Source organism: Cupressus sempervirens, chromosome 1, assembly GCF_028749045.1.
Source record: "Cupressus sempervirens isolate cs-2001-9-10 chromosome 1, ASM2874904v1, whole genome shotgun sequence".
Taxonomy (NCBI): Eukaryota; Viridiplantae; Streptophyta; class Pinopsida; order Cupressales; family Cupressaceae; genus Cupressus; species Cupressus sempervirens.
The window spans coordinates 694,325,627-694,342,081 of record NC_143118.1 but is presented as its reverse complement, the minus strand read 5'-3'; the positions used below and the strand labels follow the sequence as shown (position 1 = coordinate 694,342,081).

Sequence of the window (16,455 nt, the reverse complement as noted above, 5' to 3'; positions counted from 1 at the left end):
ATCACACAATGAATGCATGTATGGTTGAGAATGTTTTATGGGTTTACTGAGTTGTGAAAAGTTTTATTTTTACATCTAGACCTTGAATAACTAATTCATGCCCCACCCCTTTCACTCATTCTAAAAAAATTCCAACAATTGGTATCAAAGCCATCTGCTTAAGAGGATTAGTTTTAAGGTACTAGAAGCACAAAGATCAAGATGTCAAAAAGTAAGGTACAAGCTCAATAGAGATAACTGCTCTGCATGGCAAAGCTTGATGAAGCTACACCTTGGAGGACTTGGAGATTATGCACAATATTGAATCTTAGTAGAATACGTTGATCCAGTAGGAGCCTTAACTATTGAAGATTTGAAAAAAAATAATGAACACAATCAAGCGATGTTGGAGATTGCCTCTGCCCTAAGCTATGTTGAGTTTGATGATATCAAAGGCTTTAAAAGTGCAAAGCAGATGTGGGATGCCCGAGACCCTATCCATGGAGGAGAGAAAAATGTTCAAAGAGCCAAGTTAGAGAGCCTTAGAGGTAAGTTTGATGATATGAGAATAGAAGATGGTGAAAATATTGCTCAATATGTTTCTAGAATAAAATAAGTTTTTGGTGCAATAAAAGGTGCTACTACTAAAATAGATGATGATGCTATGCTAAGTAAAGTCTTGAGAGCACTATTTCCTATGTATGTCATTAGAGTGTCTGCAATCCAAGAGTTATGATGTATACTACGAAATGATCTAACTCTTGAAGGCTTGGTAGGAAGACTTACTGCTTTTGAGTTATATAATTTTGACAACTACAAACCAGAATGTATTGAATCAACTTTCAAAGAAAAATTGTTATGAAGGATTTTGAGGTGAAGTAGAAGAAGAAGAAGAGGAAGATAAAGTATGCATCTAGTGACAGTTTTTGACATATCAGTCAAGTTTGTTATTAGTGACACACACTTATTTAGATTTTGTATGGCTACTGAGCTCATTGAACAATCTAAAATGTTTGACATGTAATTCAGTAGCCATCAAGCTCTATAGTTGCTATCAAGTCTTCTGGACTGATTCTAGTGGCCACTGAGCATTCTAATGGTTACCAAGGGAATTCAGTTAGTGTGAAGTGCAATAGTTCAGTCCAGGTAGAATCAGGCAGTGTGAAGTGTAGCAGTTCAACCCAAGCACTCTAGTGGTTACTAAGATTTGCAATTTCTACCGAGCTAGCAGATCATGTGATGTGAAGCTAGTGTTAACCGAGCCATATGTGAAGTTAGTGATTACCAAGTGAAGTCATGTTGAACTAGTAATTCAGTTTATACCAAGTGACACAATATTTACTGAGTCCCCAGTGCAGACCAAGTTCGAGACTACCTTGAGGTGATTAGTATGGACTGAGCTTCTACTTCTACTGAATGCATGATGATGTCGAGTAATGACAGTGGACACCGAGTATTAGAACTTCACCAAGTTAGTCTTCAGAACCCAAGTGTCTTCATATTGGCCAACTTTGTAATATTGGTGTTAACTTGTATAATGGACAACTTTGTTATTATGTAAATTGTATTGGTATATACGTAATGTATTGTATCATATCCAATGTGTGAGAATATGTAATTCATGAACACAAGTGTAAGAATGTGAATGTAATCAAGCAATATATAAAGTATATATTGAAGACCATATAGAAAAAGGAGCAATAGAGATATATCCATCACAAAAGGTGATCAGTATTTCAAGGAATCTCTATCAACAATTCAATTGTAAGTTAGAGATCAATTGTTTCATTCTAATAGGTTAATTAGACTAAATCCTTTAACAAGGTAGACTTAACAATCTTTCTCAAAATCTCTTTACCGAGTGCATACTTTATGTGTGTTTGTAAATCCTTCAACAAGGTGGACCTAGCAATCCTAATTGCTCCTAATAGGGCAGATCATCAGAAGTGATCATTGTAAGCCTTAATAGGCCAACTTTATGCTGTAGTATTGAAGTTTTGTGGGTATCATCCCCACTCCAGTTTTACTTTCTATTTGGAAGGGTTTTGGGTCACCAAATTATTGTGTTCAAGTGTTGTGAATGTTTTATGTTTTCAGTTTCTCATGCATGTAATTAGATTAGTAAATGGTAATTGGTATATTGCTATAAAGTGAAAAAAATTGATAAAGTTTTAGAGGTTACTGATTCACCCCTCCCCTCTTAGTAACCTAGCATAGATTTGTGGTTCTCAGGAGAAAGTTTAACAGCTTGAGCAAAGATCAAGGATATGGACATATTCAAATTTGATTAGGTGATCGACAATGAAAAGTTGGATCTAGAAATGGCCTTTGCACAACTCAAGAAAGCAAAATAACAACTTTCCCAATCCCTGAAAAGAAGGAAGGAACTTGCAAATTTGATGAATGATCATTAGTACATTGAAGAAAGAATTGAAGACTTTTTTCCTTCAAGCAGTTCAGATGAAGCAAATGATGCAATTAAAGAACTCCTAGAGAAGAATGGTTCCTTGCAAGAAGTAAGAAAGATGAAAAGAGAACAAGAAATTCAATCAGTAAGGTTATGTGAAATACTAGAATAGAGGAACAAGATGAAAGAAGAAATGGATGGAAGAAACAATGAAATCTAGAACCAATCGCTTCAACATGCAGATCTTATGTATTAGCAAATGAGGAAATCATGAGCCAAAGATAGATCAATGAAAGATTAAGAAATGATCTAAATTTGGAAAGACAAATCAATGAAAGAATAAGAAATGAGCTAAGGTCTGAAAATAAAGTCAGTGAAAGATTGAAAAATGACCTAAAGACTGAAAAGAATATTAATGAAAGAATGATGAAATCTGAAGAAGACATGAATCAATTAAATCAATTGAATGAGAAAAATATCTATAGGCAAAAGGGTAAAGTAGGAATTGGATACAAAGAAGAAGGCAAATCCTCTGAACAAGGTGCTCAAAGGAATCAAAGACCTACTTGCAATCATTGTGGTAAATTAGGTCATACATCAACAAAATTTTGGAGTAATGGTAAAGAAAAATTTAATGGAAGATGCTACAATTTTAGTCAACATTATCACAAGGCTAATGAATGCAAAGAGAAACCCAAATTTGAGGGCAAGTGTCACAAATGCAAGAAACAAGGTCACAAGGCATCAGATTGCAGAACTAAGTCATTCAATCCAATAGAGAAAATTATGAAAGCAATATTTAGTTGGGACTACAACACTTGGTTTAGATGTCATTACTATAGAGAATATGGACACATTGGCATGAATTGTGTTAAACATCACACAAGGAAAAGAGATACCACCATAAGATGTTTTACTTGTACCAAACTTGGTCATCTAGCCAAGAATTGCATGAATAAAGGTAGATTTAAAGATGAAAAGAAAGAAAAAGAAGATAACATTCAAAGGCAGATGAGGCAACAATGGATTCCTAAATCTACCAAAGAAGTTAGTTCTAGTAATGATGATAATGTCACTCAAGAAGTGGATGACCCCACCATTTTCAACTAGATTTCCAAAGGAGAACTACAACTGCATTATCAAGATCACATTAAAATAGTTCCAATCAAAAGGTGATAAAGATCCAAATCAATATTTAAGATATAAATGGATCACTAAGGAAGAAAGGTATCAGTTACCACTGAGTTACCTTCTCTACTGAGTAAGTTCAAGTCATAGACTCTACCGAGCAAGGTCAGGAATAACAAGTCACACATGATTACCGAGTCACAGAGCCTTCACTGAGTAATCAATTCAATAGTGGATGATAGCCTATCGAGCATAATATCAAGCATGATGTCAACCTAGCTACCTTCGTACTAAGCATTAATGGCAAAGTTTTAACATAAGGCAAGAAATTGAATTCATTTTTCACTGTGAAATCTAAGTGCTATTACGAAGAAGCGAATTCCAGTGTGATCAAGCCACTTCAAGTGAATTTGTAGCATGATTTTCAAGGTTTTGATAATTTACTAAGTAATCATGGCATCTAGTAGTAACAATAGCAAAGCAAAGTGTTAGTGACCAGATTGTCCTTTTAAATAGTTTATCAAATTTACTCTATACCCAATATTATAAAAGAACAAAATCGCTCACTACAGTTGAGAAAGCATTATTTTTACTTTACACTTCCTCTTTGAATTTTCTTAAGGTATAGCTCCCTTACCAAATTTACAATAAATTGAAAATTACTTTCACACTTTTTCTAAAAGTGCATAAGGGTCTCTCAACTACTCCTGGGTAGTGAGGTAATTATCAAAAGACTACTTAAAGATGGACAGATTCAACTAATATGAAAAAGAAAACCCACTTCAAAGAATGAATTTTCACTAAAATCTCAACATGCATCACTAACAAAGAACATAAACTAAAAGAACTTACAACCAACTAATAGCAATCTGGAACATTCAAATCGCCAAATCACATCCACAAAGTAATAATGATTCAACACTCTGAACACAAAGTTTCAAAGCATAATTCAAAATTCTTCATATATGTATATTCAAATTTCAATTCACCAAGTCTTTGAAAGCCAAAACATTCATATACTATCACTGATCACTATTATCAGAAAAAATTTATATCGAAATGCTACTATCTAACTTCTATCTTCTATCCCTTATTTGCTAAAAAAAAACATAGTTCAATGCCCCAGCATTTATAGTTTTTCAAATCCTGAGGGCCTCCATCAAAACCCAGCCCTATCAAATTAATACAAGAAACTGATATTAAACTAGAAAATAGCTATCAAAAAGAAAGAGTGCCAACAGGCGATGGTTCAGTTTTCGATATCTTCATCGATTTTCTCCTCCTCTCCGACAGTTTGGTGCACTAGCTTCAACCTCCGAAACGTGGACATGAATTCCTGTGTGGCATGGGAGTATGGGTTTTTCAAGCTCATCAACCGAGCTCTGCATGCATCTTTTTGCCACCTATGCTCCTTCACTTTCAGATTTTGACATGGCATCAGGTTCTCATTAAGGCGCAACATGGATTTGATGCTTGCCAATGAGGTGAAATCATCGGCCTTTCGCAATTCTTTGTCTATGATTTGTTCTACTACTCTGGTGAAACTCTTGGTTAATACTTTAGTGTCCATATTCCCATCTTCAAGTTGTAAGATGCCTGTGGGATTGACAATCTTCATGTCCTTTACCAGTTCCTCGTGCATTTCTATGATCTTATTTTTGATGCACTCCTTCCAATTCATATTACTTTTCAAAATAAAAAGCATGCAGGGGTCCACGGTCTTTATAGGATTTTCATTCAGGAATTTGAGAACCCCAAAATTTTCAACCTCTGAGACTTGGAGAACCATAGCTTGGCAACGTGCTAATTCTATTTCCCATACTGGGATCAAGGTTTGAGTCTCCCCTGGTAGTGCTTCACCTTCGGAGTAGACACTAGTAACTTTAGAAATAAATTTATTTCCCTAGTCTACTATGTTATTCACCCAGTTTGTCTTGGCATCAAATAGCAGTTTTCCCCTCTGCATTTGTTTCATCAGTTGCTGGCTCTCAACAGAGTTTGATTGATTGTGAAAAGGCGGCACACTGTACTTCAGAAATAAATTACCACCGATCATTCCAATCAAGAACTACTTTGAATTGCTTTGAACTGAGGTTCAAAGTGGTTCAAAGTGCTTCAAAGAAAGCCGCCACATGAAGAATATTTCCTGCCAAAGAAAAAGCATTAGTATGCAAATCTTAGGTTGAACTACTTTGAACTACTTTGAACCAAGGTTCAAAGTGGTTCAAAGTGGTTCAAAGGAAGGGATCACAACCGTGGAAGCTTGTGACTTCAACCAACTACTTCAAGGGATGGTGAACACATAAATGGTGAGGAAAAGGCTTCAAAAAAAGATAGGTAAGGATTTGAAGGAGGTCCTTAAAAAAAGAAAAGGTGACTCTACACACAACTAACAGGGGCTCTGACCGGGGACTGTGTATGCGGAATACACAGAGAACTCAAAAAAGAGAGGACAAAAACTAAACTAAGTAGATAGTAAAGAAAATGACAAGAACAAGAAAGGCTAAACACAACAAAATTGATATGTACATAGCAGGGGACATCAAAACTCAGAACTTGAGCAACTTCAAATCTTGCCCATTATATGTAAAAGGAAGATTTGTTCCATCTGGATATCTCAATCAAAAAGTGTTAGGACCAATGATTTCTGAAATAAAGAATGGACCTTTCCAAAGAGACTCAAATTTTCCATGTGCCCCTTTTGGTTCTTTCCTCTTATCCCACAGGAGTACTTCATCATTTTTAAGGAAATTTCTCAATCAAGCTCTTCTGTCAAAGATACGGTTCACATTCATTTGGTTTTCTGTGATATGATCAACCAGTTTGCATCTCTCATTTTTCAATTTGTGCAGATACATGACTCTTTTTTCCAATGAATTCTTAAAGAATTGATCCTCAATGACTGATTGCAATTTTGCAGCTGATAACTCCAAAGGTAAAGATACCTGGGCCCCAATCCCATATACTAATTCAAAGGGAGCCATCCCAATAGCTCTTTTTGGTGTAATCCAATCTACCCATAATGCTTCATAGAGTCTTTTGTGCCAATCTCGGGAATTATCAGACACCAATTTTTTGATGATGGCTACTAGATTTTTATTGCTAGACTCTGCCTGCCCGTTCCCCTGTGAGAAGTAATTTGATGAATGAGCCAATGATACACCATGCTCATAACAGAAAAGGGATATCTCTTTCGATGAAAAATAAGTGGCATCATCCCAAACTACTTTCTGACATACACCAAATCTGACAAAAATCTGCTCCATCAGGAACTTGCACACAACTTGAGAATTAGATTTCTTTGTTGGTATCACCTCCACCCATTTAGTGAAATAATATATTTTTGTTAAAATGTAGATATGTCCGGCACTTGATGGAGGATTTATAGGTCCAATAAAATCGATACCCCATTATCGAAAAGGTTCATCAATTACCATAGGCCTGAGCGGAAATGCTGTTAATTGAGGGCATCCAGTAAAAGGCTGACATTTTTCATAGTTTTTCACAAATTTATAAGCATCTTTGAACATTCCCGTCTAGTAGAAACAATTCCTGAGAATTTTAAAAGCAGTAACAGTGGATGAAAAGTGTCCTCCACAAGCCTCTGAATGATATGCTTTTAACAATTTTCCTTGCTATTCTGTGTCCACACATCTTTAAAAGGTCCCATCAATTCCTCTCTTATATAAAACATTATTTGAAATTACATACTTTTCTACTTTCAACCTCAAATTCCGTCTTTCTTTATGGTTCATATTCAGTGGACATTCACCATATGATAGAAAATTTGCAATGTCTGAGAACCAATAATTTGTTAGGCTAACCAATAAGACTATAGGGGCTTCCTTAGATTTATCAAGGGATGAATCTTTACTTTCAGCTATCGATTTGCACAAATTGTGCTCTCTTACTAGAGAAGTAGGTTTGATAGTCAGATCATATTCTTGGACTTTAGTCACCTAGACTGCCCTTTTATTCATTCCTACTTCTTGTTGAGTTAAAATACTTTTGACTGTGGTTTTAGGTACATACACGAGAGAATGAGAATGTATTATATAATACCTAAATTGTTTCAATGCCTTTACTATAGAGAATGCATGTTTTTCTATTGGAGTATAAATTAACTCGTGTTTCTTCAGAGGAACACTCATAAAGGCAATTAGAGCCTCACTTCCTTCATCATTTTGCTGAGTAAGAATACTGGATAGAGAGTGTTCAGAAGCATAACAATAAATAATGAAATCTTTTTCAAAGTTAGGACTCACCAGCATTGGGGCACTTGCAATGGCCATTTTGATATCTTCGAAAGCCTTTTTACCCTCCTCTTGCCATCTGAAAGGACATTTCTCGCTCATCATATCTAGCATGTATCTCACTTTCTCAAAGAATTCAGGTACAAAACTTCTCAAGAAGTTGATCTGACCAAAGAAAGATTTCAAATCACTTCTATTAGTAGGTAGAACTAGCTTCTATATTGCTCTCACCCTCTTTGGATCAATTTTTATACCCTCTTTGGAAACAATATGCCCAAGAAATTTACCTTCTTCCACGAAGAACATAGACTTTTTAGGATTCAAAGATATACCGTGCTGTCTGCATCTTCCCAACACCTTTTCCAAATCCCTCAAATGATGATTCCTTCTTTTAGAATAGACAGTCAAATCATCAAGATATATAACAATTATCCTATCTCGCAGGTCCTTGAAAGAGGAGTTCATAGCTCGCTGAAAAGTGGCCCCAGCATTAATCAAACCAAAAGGCATTCAGCTATAAGTGAAGGTGCCCAAGGATTAATGAAGGCTATCTTGTGTTGATCCTCTGATGTGACATTGATCTGATTATATCCTAAATAGCCATCAAGCATAGACATTACTTCAAATCCGACAACTGACTGCAAGACATGGTCCATAGTAGGAAGTGCATAGTTATCTTTAAGGCTTTCTTGGTTCAGATTCCTAAAATCCATGCAAATCCTTATCTCTCCATTATTTTTCCTTACAGGAATGATATTTGCCACCCATGTTGAATGATGTATTAGATAAATTATACGAGCCTTTGACATCTTTTCCACTTCTCTAAAAATAACTTTTGAAACTTTGGGGTTGTAATTCCTGAGCTTCTATCTGAAGGTGGTAGCCCTTGGTTTCAACGGTATATGATATACAAATTCACCATTTTTGAAATTTTTCAAATCACTGTAACCCCATGCAAAAACATCTTGATATTGAATTAAAAGCTCAAACAATTTCTCCTTCTCCCTTGCAGAACAAGTTCGTCCTATAGAAATTAATTTAGGGTTTCCTACACTTCCAATGTTGATCTTGTCATGTTCTTCCTCCTTTTCATTAGAACCAACATATTTCTTTAGAGCGCTATCATCCTTCCTACCAAAAAGATGTTCCAAGGAAACCAAACCTTTAGGAATCCTATTTCCTGGGAGTTGGATCACTTCCCCTATTTCCATTGATTCTTCCCCAATTGGTTTACCACAATGTTCATATCCTTCAAATAAAATTTCAGCAAAATCACCAGCGCATTCTATAAATTCTTTTAATTGTGCATCATCATTAAAAACTTGCCAATGATTAACATTATCTGGAACCCTAGGTCTATAAATCATCTCAATCCTATAAGTATCATTTTTGAATTCAAGATGTGGTAGCAATAATGATGTTGAGACAGCTAAAGAGTCAGCTTTTGTATTTTGAGCATGAGGAATGAATTCAATAGAAAATGCTTCAAACGACTCAATTTCATCCCACACTAAATTTCTATAATGCCTCAATCTATCATTTTTTACTGAAAATTTCTTTCTCACCTACTTCACAATGAGTTCAACATCACCCTTCACTTTTAGCCACTTTATTCCTTTAGCTTTGGCTTCTTGCAAACCTAGAAGCAATGATTCATATTCTGCAGTGTTATTGGTATTATGGAAGTCTAGTTTAAAAGAAAAAGTAAAAACTTCCCCGGAAGGTGAAATGAGAACTACACCTGCACCTGAGCTCGAATTCAAACCACTTACATCGAATTCTAGGGTCCATAAAGTGTCTTTAGAACTTACCACCTCTTGTCTGCATGGCTCCATCTCTTCTCTACATGGCTCCTCAGGTAAAATAATATAATTCCCAAACTAACACTCTTCATACAATATCTGTGCTTTGGGGTTATCAGAAGGTATTACAGTATATTAATGCTTGGGCTTAGGTTCTAGCTTTATTTTCTTCTTTCCCATAGGAATATATGCTTTTGATCAATCCATTTTAATTTCCCCACCCATATCTTTGCAGAAAGTTTTGCTGAGCACCATTCCATAGCTAGCTGGGATATCAGCTACTAGAATAGTAAGGTTTACCCTTTTTTCAGGACAAGCATAAAGAACAGCCTACACATCTTTCACCTGACCAACCAGGGGTACTTGCTTCCCATCCATAGCATAGCAACATCCAAAGGTTTTTGTGAGCTCCAAACCAAGGGCTTTTGCAATAGGTTGGGGCATAATGTTATCTGATGCTCTAGAATCAATGATGTAATTACTAAGCTTCTGACTGTTTAATAACAATGATATATAAAATGGATTGGGCTTTTTCTCCTCTATTTCCTTCTAAATAGAATTAGTAGTGGCTTCAATCCTTTTTGTGTATCTCTCAGATACAAAGATGGGTTCGTCAATAGCTTTTAAATTCTCAGAAACCTCATCTGTAACATGTGGATTAGTGGCAGAACCTCCCTTCACATATTAAACCAACTTGTCCAATTCCTTTGGATTAAGTTTTAGATATTCAACTGGAGAAATTGATATGGAAGAAGTTTTGCAAAATTCAACAATATCAAAAGTTGAGGTACTAGCTTTCGTTTCTGTCCTGGACAAGATCTTTGGTTCTAAAGTTTTTTTTGTATCAGCATGTATATGTTCTTTACCTTTAGAATTTGATACATTTGGGGTAGTTCCTGGGTAGGGTTTCTAATTTCGTTGGCCTCTAGTCATTATTGTGCAAGCAGGGTCTTGAAGTGTTGTATAAACATTGCCCCCTCTTTTTGAATCAGACTCATATTCAAGGAAATAAGAACTAGACTCTCCCCTTTCTACATTTTCATTTTTAGTCATTTGCCCTGCTGCAATGGCATTTTTTTCTAGTTGAATACAATTTAGCCAATCAGGACATTCTCATTCATCATGGTCTGAAGTCATATGAAAAGAACACATTGTTTCCTTAGGAACTTCTTCAATTTGTAGTCTTGTTTGAGGAGCAGTTAATAGGGGTGTTTTACCAAAATTTTGAGGCTGTTGCCATCTGTGAATGTCCTAGTAAGGGGTTTGATACAGGTCATGGATTTTATTCTACTATCTCTTCGTCATTGATATATCATTCATCAACTTCTGCAAAACTAGGTCTGTGGGAGTAGAAGATGAAGCAGTCCCGGGGGTATGTACATCTGTTTTCCACTTACTAGCATTAATGAATGCATCTTGCAATTGAATAGCTAACCTCTGAGTAGTGTCTAAATCAGCACAAGAATCTTTAATGAGATGAAAACTTATATCCGCTGGAACGACATTAATAAAGAATGATTTTTGATTTTCTACACTCGGCCTAGATGTTGTAGGAACTCTTTGGACCAATCTATTAACTTTAGCCACAAACTCTCTCATGGGTTCATGCATATCTTTCTTCATTTGACTGAGTTGAGAGAATAGAGAACATTCATTTTCAGGGGTTTTGAATCTACTTTCAAAGGAATTTTTCATATCATCCTAGCTAGTAATGGAATGATGAGGCAAATGATTGAACTAGTCAGCAGCAGCATCAATCAAGGTCCGCACAAATAATCTTACAGAAACTTCCTACATGGGGACACTTATAACAGCACAAGAAAAATGAAAAGCACTCAAATGATCATCTGTTGAAACCTTTCCATCTCCACTAAACTTGGGTAAAACCTTAGTAGCTCCTTTAGGAAGTGTTGTAGGATTCACACCCAAATTTAATGGTCCTATGTTCTACCCCCAAGGTTGATTAGCAGCCATGTTAGGTGGTATAACTTGCAAGGGTTGGATTGATATGTAGGCTAGAACAAGAGTATTCAATGGAAGAAAAGACTATACTAAAGGTGAGAAAGGAGATGGTTTGGGTGGTGAGTTAGGCCTACTTTGAGATCTAATCTGCTTCTTTTTAGGATCGCTAAAGTCTGGCAAGAATTTTAGGTTCTTCAATGGCTCAAAGTTTTCATCGAGAATTCCTTTTTCTCTTTCTCCTCTTGTGTATCTACGAGTAGCTAGTTCTAGTTTACTTATAAGCTCAATGCCTTGCAGGTTCCTGGGCCAATCTATCCAAAACGACCACCTCTTGAACTTTTAGCACTCCTCTCAACAACTCAGCTCTTTCTTCTTCTCTTTCAAGAACCGCTAATACTTGTTGGTATTTTTGACCACTCCTGTGTACTCACCAAGCAGTTACAGCTAAGTCTGAGATTATGTCTTCTTGAGCATCTTCAAATCAAAGGTTAGGTTATAGTACAGGGAAGACCTCGTTATGTGGAAGAACCATTGTTATACATTACATCTAAGGGTTAAGGCTCTTTCAAAAGGGACTCTCCCCAGTAGAGTTGCCAAAAATTTGTTAGTGAACAGATTGTCCTTTTAAATAGTTTATCAAATTTACTCTATACCCAATATTATAAAAGAACAGAATCGCTCACTACAGTTGAGAGAGCATTATTTTTACTTTACACTTCCTCTTTGAATTTTTTGAAGGTATAGCTCCCTTACCAAATTTACAATAAATTGAAAATTACTTTCACACTTTTTCCCGAAAGTGCATAAGGGTCTCTCAACTACTCCTGGACAGTGAGGTAATTATCAAAAGACTACTTAAAGATGGACAGATTCAACTGATATGAAAAAGAAAACCCACTTCAAAGAATGAATTTTTGCTAAAATCTCAACATGCATCACTAATAAAGAACAGAAACTAAAAGAACTTACAGCCAACTAACAACAATCTGAAACTTTCGAATCACCAAATCACATCCACAAAGTAATAATTTGAAAGCCAAAATATTCATATACTATCACTAATCACTGTTATCCAGAAAAAATCTATATCAAAATGCTACTATCTAACTTCTATCTTCTATCCCCTATTTGCTAAAAAAACATAGTTCAATGCCCCAGCATTTATAGTTTTTCAAGTCCAAAGGGCCTCCATCAAAACCTAGCCCTATCAGATTAATACAAGAAATAGTTATTAAACTAAAAAACTAGTTATAAAAAAGAAAGAGTGCCAATAGGTGATGGTTCAGTTTTTGGTATCTTCGTTAGTTTTCTCCTCCTCTCTGATAGTTTGGTGCACTAGCTTCAAACTTCAAAATGTGGACATGAATTCCAGCATGGTATGGGAGTATGGGTTTTTCAAGCTCATCAATCGAGCTCTGCATGCATCTTTCTGCCACCTATACTCCTTCACTTTCAAATTCTAACGTGGCATCAGTTCTCATTAAGGTGCAACATGGATTCGATGCCTTCCAATGATGTGAAATCATCAACCTTTGGCAATTCTTTGTCTCTGATCTGTTCTACTGCTCCAGTGAAACTCCAGGTTAATACTTCAGTGTCCATATTCTCATCATCAAGTTGTAAGATGTCTGTAGGATTGACAATCTTCATGTCTTTTACCAGTTCCTCGTGCATTTTTGTGATCTTATTTTTGATGCCTTGTATTTCTTTGATGGTTTCTTTGTAGATGGACTCCTTCCAGTTCATATTATTTTTCAAAATAAAAAGCATGCAAGGGTCCATGGTTTTTATAGGATTTTCATTCAGGAATTTGAGAACCCCAAAATTTTCAACCTCTGATACTTGGAGAACCACAGCTTGGCAACATGCTAATTTTGTTTCCCATACTGGGATCAAGGTTTGAGTCTCCCCTGGCAGCACTTCACCTTTGGAGTAGACACTAGTAACTTTAGAAATAAATTTATTTCCCTAGTCTACTATGTTATTCACCCAATTTGTCATGTCATCAATTAGTAGTTTTCCCCTCTGCATTTGTTTCATCAACTGCTGGCTCTCAATAGAGTTTGGGTCGAAAGGCTGTGGTATCTAGATTATGGGAGCAGCCCCTAGGTTGATCAGCGAATCGATGTATGCAACCATTGTCACCACCATTTCTTTCAATTCTTTCTTTTTTCTGGAATCTTTCTCTGATTGTGTGAGCATGTGGTCAGCAGAAAAATTGAAGAAATTGTTGCCAATATTCCTATTAATAGCACCTAGTTCAAAAGAAGTAACTTTGAACCGTTCATCATTGATCTCCCCAGACTCTTTCTTTTGTTTATAAGTGGCCACCTCTGTTATGATTTTTCTTATTATCGGGTCTTTGGTGAGACAAGCATCCATTTTCACTTTCTTTTTTTTAGAACCTCTGGCCGCATATCTAGTGACTATGTCCTTTATCAATGTGGATACTAGCTATAGACTCTTCTTCTTGTTGATTGAATTTGACAACCACAAAGGAACAGGAGGATTAGTTGACATCACCTGAGTGTCTCTAGTTGGAGTTGAGAACTTGGGTTGATCTACTTTCGGGGCTTCAAAGAAATGAACCTCACCATCTGCCCCATCAGGGGAAACAAATTTATCGTCTGAATCCTGCCCCTAAGATGTCATTTTCTACTTCTGAATACTAGGTTGCTTCGAGGCTTTGGACTTGGACTAAGATCTTGTCCTAAGAGCCATAGCTTGCGAATGGGGAGGGGAACTCACTTTCTTATCTGGAATAAGTGCATCACCTACAATATGAGAAAATGGAATGTTAGATTGAAGTGGCCCTAGGAAGAAATCACCTTAGGAGAAGACTCATTGATATTTCCTCTTCTTTTCCTCTGTAACCAATCATCTGTATAGGTTAATATAGATCTATCCCTCAAATTAATATCATCTTCTTCCTCTTTGCTCCAGTCTACTACTAGGAACTTTGCCTCATTTGACTCCTCCCAACTGGGTTCAATTAGGTATGAACCATCTTCAATAATTCCTTGTGTTTTGAACTTCAATCTGAAAGAACCAATTTGTTGTAAGGTTAATCTAGAATGGTCTTTCTTCAAGAATTCTTCTTCATTTCCACAATCTCTCCATAGATCTTCTAGATGAGGAGCAACTGAAGGGTTGACTTCAAGGCCAAGGGTTAGAGCTGCATATCCCTTACTATCAAAGTTTCTCCTACTATGATAGAAACCAAGATTGAATCCCAACAAATTGTTTCCGATGATGGAATCATTATTCATATTAGTATAGACTAAGGAGCCCAATTTGATAGGGAAAGCCATTTCCCAATTCTCCTAAGGAAGATTATCTTTGATGATAGAAAAAAGTTGTCTTCATAACTTGGCTAAAATGAAACAATCAAGGGCATATCAGGGTAACTTCACAAGTTCATCTTCAAACCCTCCAACTCTCAAATATGTGAACCTAGGAAATTGAATACAGTGAGTCCAATACTATTGAACTAGCCTCTAAGATTTAGGAGAAAGTAGTGACATCTGAACGCTTTTCAAAGTCAGATAAACACTTCCATACAATACATCATGCATCTTACAGAAATCCTCTAAAACTCTCTTTCTACAACAAAGGACAATATTGGAAGACAGTTATCTCTTCATTCCATACCCCATGTGGAAGGGTAGTGAGATCACATGTACAAGAAATACAATAAGTTAAATACGAGGCCACATAGAAATCCTCACAAGATTCTTTGGCACGTTTGAGTTGATTCCTTAAGGAATTGGCAATGATCTCTGCCCAATCCATCCATTTCTCGCCTTTTAAGATAATCTCAATGTACCTATACATCCACTCTTCAAACAAATATACATCATTGAACCCTTCACTCTGTGCAACAATACAACCAAGTCATGTATATGGGGTTTCATGTGATCCTTAGTAATGACCTTGGGCAACCTAGACCCACCTCCATAGTTAACTTCGGTCCATTTCCTGGCAAGGGTGTTTCAAAATACGCTAGGGGTTTCTTGGTATTCAGCTAAAGCCTGAGTGGGTGAGAATGCGGAAAAGGTATTTGCTGTTAATTGTAGAATAGATGAAATTGTTTCTCTTGAGATGGAAAGTATGGTGTTACCATTCTCACTTACTATGCTTCTACTCCTTACATCATAATGGTCAATGCAAAGTTGTAGAAGCTCAGGGTTTACGAAAGCAGGAGGAAAGGTAGTGGCTTCAACTAACCCACTTGTTAACACTTCCATGCATCCCTTAATCTCCTTAGTATTCTCAAGAAAATTTGTTTGCAGCTTCTCTACATTTACCCCTTCTAAGTTTGTATCACAGATCACTGGTCTCTTACATTCAAGGCTAGAAGAATTTCCAAAAGAGTGCAAGACTGACTTCATTCTCAACGAAACAAGCAAAACCTCTGGCAGACAATCCTTTGAAAATAACAGATTTGCAAAACAAAACAAAGATTTCTAAAATCTCACCTGCTTTCCACTGAAAACCAAATAACCTCTTCTATCTTCCTTAACAGCTCCTTCGCTTTGAAATCAGCTTTTTGCAAAGTAATTTACAAAGCTACTGAATGGGTTTTATTAAAGGAGAGGTTTACATGCGAAAGTACTGGATAATTAATAGGCATGATGATACATCACCTCACACCAAGCTTGGCATGTTCGAAGCATCACTGCATGAGCTTTGCATTTAATGATTTCTCTTCTCACATGAATTAACAATGATTGATTTTGTACAATATCCGATCATTCCTCAAATCAAAGATCTATTCTCCCACTTCTAATGATGATGACTTCCTCCTCAGAAAAAGGGCAAAATATTTTGATTCTTGATATTCTGACAAGACCCTCAATTGATTGTGAAAAGGCGGCACACCGTACTTCAAAAATAAATTACCACCGATCATTCCAATCAAGAA

The 16,455-nt window shown here is 36.3% G+C and overlaps 1 protein-coding gene across 1 annotated transcript; it reads right to left on the bottom strand.

Annotated features, from left to right (window-relative positions):
- Nucleotides 1–6,273: 6,273 nt before the first annotated feature.
- Nucleotides 6,274–9,602, bottom strand: LOC149579840 (uncharacterized). Its single transcript, XM_089802601.1, has 7 exons — nucleotides 9,337–9,602; nucleotides 8,679–9,141; nucleotides 8,268–8,405; nucleotides 8,100–8,155; nucleotides 7,780–7,846; nucleotides 6,949–7,050; nucleotides 6,274–6,771 (listed from the first exon to the last, which is right to left on the bottom strand). Exons 1-7 carry the CDS (start codon nucleotides 9,600–9,602, stop codon nucleotides 6,274–6,276), a joined length of 1,590 nt encoding a protein of 529 aa, XP_089658727.1.
- Between the last annotated feature and the right edge of the window lie 6,853 nt (nucleotides 9,603–16,455).

Excerpts from the sequence above, each read along its gene's own strand:
- LOC149579840 (XM_089802601.1), bottom strand. The coding sequence starts at position 9,602 with ATGGAGCCATGCAGACAAGAGGTGGTAAGTTCTAAAGACACTTTATGG. Across the intron at positions 8,406-8,678 it reads ATTTCAAAAATGGTGAATTT|TCAGTTGTCGGATTTGAAGT; the intron begins GTATATCATATA and ends CATGTCTTGCAG. Across the intron at positions 7,051-7,779 it reads TTGCAAGTGCCCCAATGCTG|ACGGGAATGTTCAAAGATGC; the intron begins GTGAGTCCTAAC and ends TGTTTCTACTAG.